This window comes from Cheilinus undulatus, linkage group 22, assembly GCF_018320785.1.
Source record: "Cheilinus undulatus linkage group 22, ASM1832078v1, whole genome shotgun sequence".
Classification (NCBI taxonomy): Eukaryota; Metazoa; Chordata; class Actinopteri; order Labriformes; family Labridae; genus Cheilinus; species Cheilinus undulatus.
The window spans coordinates 23,067,256-23,070,402 of NC_054886.1; the positions used below are offsets into that span (position 1 = coordinate 23,067,256).

At 38.7% G+C, this 3,147-nt stretch overlaps 1 protein-coding gene across 1 annotated transcript; it reads left to right on the forward strand.

Annotated features, from left to right (window-relative positions):
• Positions 1–796: 796 nt before the first annotated feature.
• On the forward strand, positions 797–2,154 carry LOC121504288 (trace amine-associated receptor 13c-like). Its single transcript, XM_041779001.1, has 2 exons — positions 797–951; positions 1,338–2,154. Exons 1-2 carry the CDS (start codon positions 797–799, stop codon positions 2,152–2,154), a joined length of 972 nt encoding a protein of 323 aa, XP_041634935.1.
• The last annotated feature ends 993 nt before the right edge of the window (positions 2,155–3,147 follow it).

A 3,147-nucleotide genomic window follows, 5' to 3' on the forward strand; every position in this document is an offset into this window, starting at 1 on the left:
GTGCATGTATAGTAAACTTCATTGTGTGTGCATAAGTAACTTTTCTTTGCGAGTAGATGGAACTTTATTTTGCCTGCATACCTAACTTTGTTGTGCTTACATACTGAACTTTATTGTGTGTGTATACCAAACTTTGTTGTACATGCATACTTAACTTTATTGTGGGTCCATACATAACTGTATTGTGCTTGCATACAGAACTTAAATATGTGTGCATATGGAGCTTTATTGTGCATATACAGTTAACTTAATTGTGTATGCATAAGTAACTTTACTTTGCGTGTATATTGAACTCTATTGTGCGTATGTAACTTTATTGTGCGTGCATATGGAACTTTATTGTTCATGCATGCTTTTGTCATTTTTGAAATTTAATTATTTTTGCTTTTTGTCAGTTTTTGGGGGGGTTACGCTGAATATCTTTGCCTCTTTTCATAAAATGTTTAATGCTTCTTTAAACATTTTTGCCTTACCTTAATGTTTATATATTTCATTGAATATGTTTCCCTTTTGTTAAAAGTTTTTATGTTCCATCAAATATTTTTCCATTGATGATAAGTTTTGTGTTCGGTTTAATGTTTTTGTGGTTGTTTCTTAGGGCCACCGTATAATGAGGCAGTGTTGCTCAGAGAAAAAATTATACCAGGTTGGTGTGCTCTGCAACAAAGGAGGGGCTTTCTTCCCACAGACACCAGGCACAGACAGAGGGATTGAACTCCAACAAAGGAGAGAGGAGAATATTTAAAAGTCTTGGTGTCGTCCAGAAAGCTGCCAGAGCTGCAGACTCCTGCAGGTGATGGCAGTGGAGGCTGAGGTAGAGCTCTGCTTCCCTCATCTTAACACCTCACGTTTGAGACCCAAATCTACGGGGTTTTCTCTGTTACTTACCTCCACCTCCTTTTTTACAGCGTCACTCAATCTGCTTGTCATCATCTCCATCTCTCACTTTAGGCAAAGATTGATGTTTTACATTGTCTTTCACAGAAAAAATGTTGAGATTTTGCAGGTTGAATACTTTACCTTGAGAAGGAACAGATTGTTGATTGAACTTTGTGTTGAAATGCTGCTCTGCTCATAATGAAGGTGGTTTTGGGGATTTTGCTTTTCTCCTCTATCCATCCTAATCCCCTCTTAAAGCCCCCTGCTGTTCTTTCACTGACTATATGCTCTCTTCTTACTTGTGGGGCTGAATAAAAAAAAAAGACATATAAGTACAGTATAATATTCATGTTTATGGTGGTTTATGATATCTTAAATGTGGGTAATGAATATTTGATTCAGTCCTTATTTTTTGTGTGCTGTTATTTATTTATTATGCTGTTTCTTTGCCCTTCCAGGCAGCTGTACACTCCAACAAACATCCTCCTCCTCTCTCTGGCCATCACAGACTTCCTCATTGGCCTGGTCAGTATGCCGGTGGAACTCCTCCAAAGAACTTCCTGCTGGTATTTTGGAGATGTTACGTGTGTTTTGGCTATTTTTTCACCTCTGTTGTTATCGTCTGTTTCAATAGGAAACATCCTCCTCATATCTATCGACCGTTATGTCGCCATCTGTGACCCTCTGCGTTACTCGAGCAGAGTCACTCACAGGAGAGCCACGGTGTGTGTTTGTTTGTGCTGGCTCTGCTCTGTTTTATACATTTGTCTCTATTTAAAAGACATCCTCAGTCAACCGGGAAGGTTTAGCACCCGTGATGGAGAATGTACTTTTCAAATTGACTTAGCTATGGGAACTGTTGACCTCGTTTTGTCGTTTATCATTCCTATTACTGCCATAATTGTTCTGTACATGAGAGTGTTCATTGTGGCTGCGTCTCAGGCTCGCGCCATGCGTTCTCACGTGACAGCCGTCAATCTCCAGCTCTCCCTCGCGATCCCGGTGAAGAAATCGGAGCTGAAGGCAGCCAGGACTCTGGGTATTCTCGTCATGGTCTTCCTCATTTGTTTCTTACCGAGTTTCTACTTCAGTATTGTAGGGGACAGTGGGGGTCATGTGCCATTTGGAGCCTTTGTTATATTTGTGTTTTATTTAAACTCGTGTGTGAACCCGCTGATTTACGCCATGTTTTACCCCTGGTTTAGAAAAGCTGTGAGACTCATTGTGACTCTTCAGATCCTGCAGCCGGGCTCCCGTGAGGCCAACGTGCTGTAGAGAGGCCTAGTCCCATTTCTGACTTTTAGCCCCCTTAGGGCATAGACCACACGCAACACATTTCTGACATAAAAAAAAAAAAAAACACCCACCCCAATGTCAAAGATCTGAAATGTTACACACATGTCACACTGGGTGTTTCTGGTTCATTTATTCTGCATTGGAAAACTTCTTAACTTCAGTCTTGATTGCTTAGCCACATACATTTCTATTTTATTTGCATTTCCAGTGAAAAGGTGAACATTTACAAAATTTAACAACAAAAACATTTTTTTTCCTGACAAAGATTTGCATGATGAATAAAAATGAATGTACCTGCTTCATGCTGTAGGTCCTCTAACAAGTTACTGCATCTGTGGAAAACCTGTTGACTTCATAAGACAATGGAAAAAATGTAGAGACAATGCACAACAATGGTTAAGCATGAAAGGTCACTATATATTTTCAGAATGTATTTCCAAATATCAACACAACCCAAGAATTGTGCCTTCAAATGAGTTCTTAAGGATGAATCCTCATGCTTTCTCTGCATGTATTCAGCTCTAGATCTGCCTCGATTAAAGGTTGAAAATACATATAATGCATAATCAAAAGGGAAAATAACTGATTTTTGATTTATTGCATGTCTCTGATTGTTAAAACCCTCATTAATACATGATCAATGGTTTACTACTATATAAATGTCTGATTTATTGGTGTTAAACTTGCAGAGTCGAGGTTTGAAGCCTTAACAGTCTCCTCATCAGCTCAGTTCAGTTTGGTTAGTGTGGTCTGCCATCTAGTGGGGATTTGAAGGAACTCCAGATGTCACTGTGCTGTGTTTATCCATAATAAAAATTCATATAACCTGTCAAAAAATGATGTGGAAGCATTTGTGTGACTGCCAGACTCTTATCTCAATTTTTCGTTGTTTAAATGTTACTAATTTCCCAATTTTTAACCACATTTTATTTAATTACAATTGATTTGAGCAATAATTTCCTCCCCTTTATT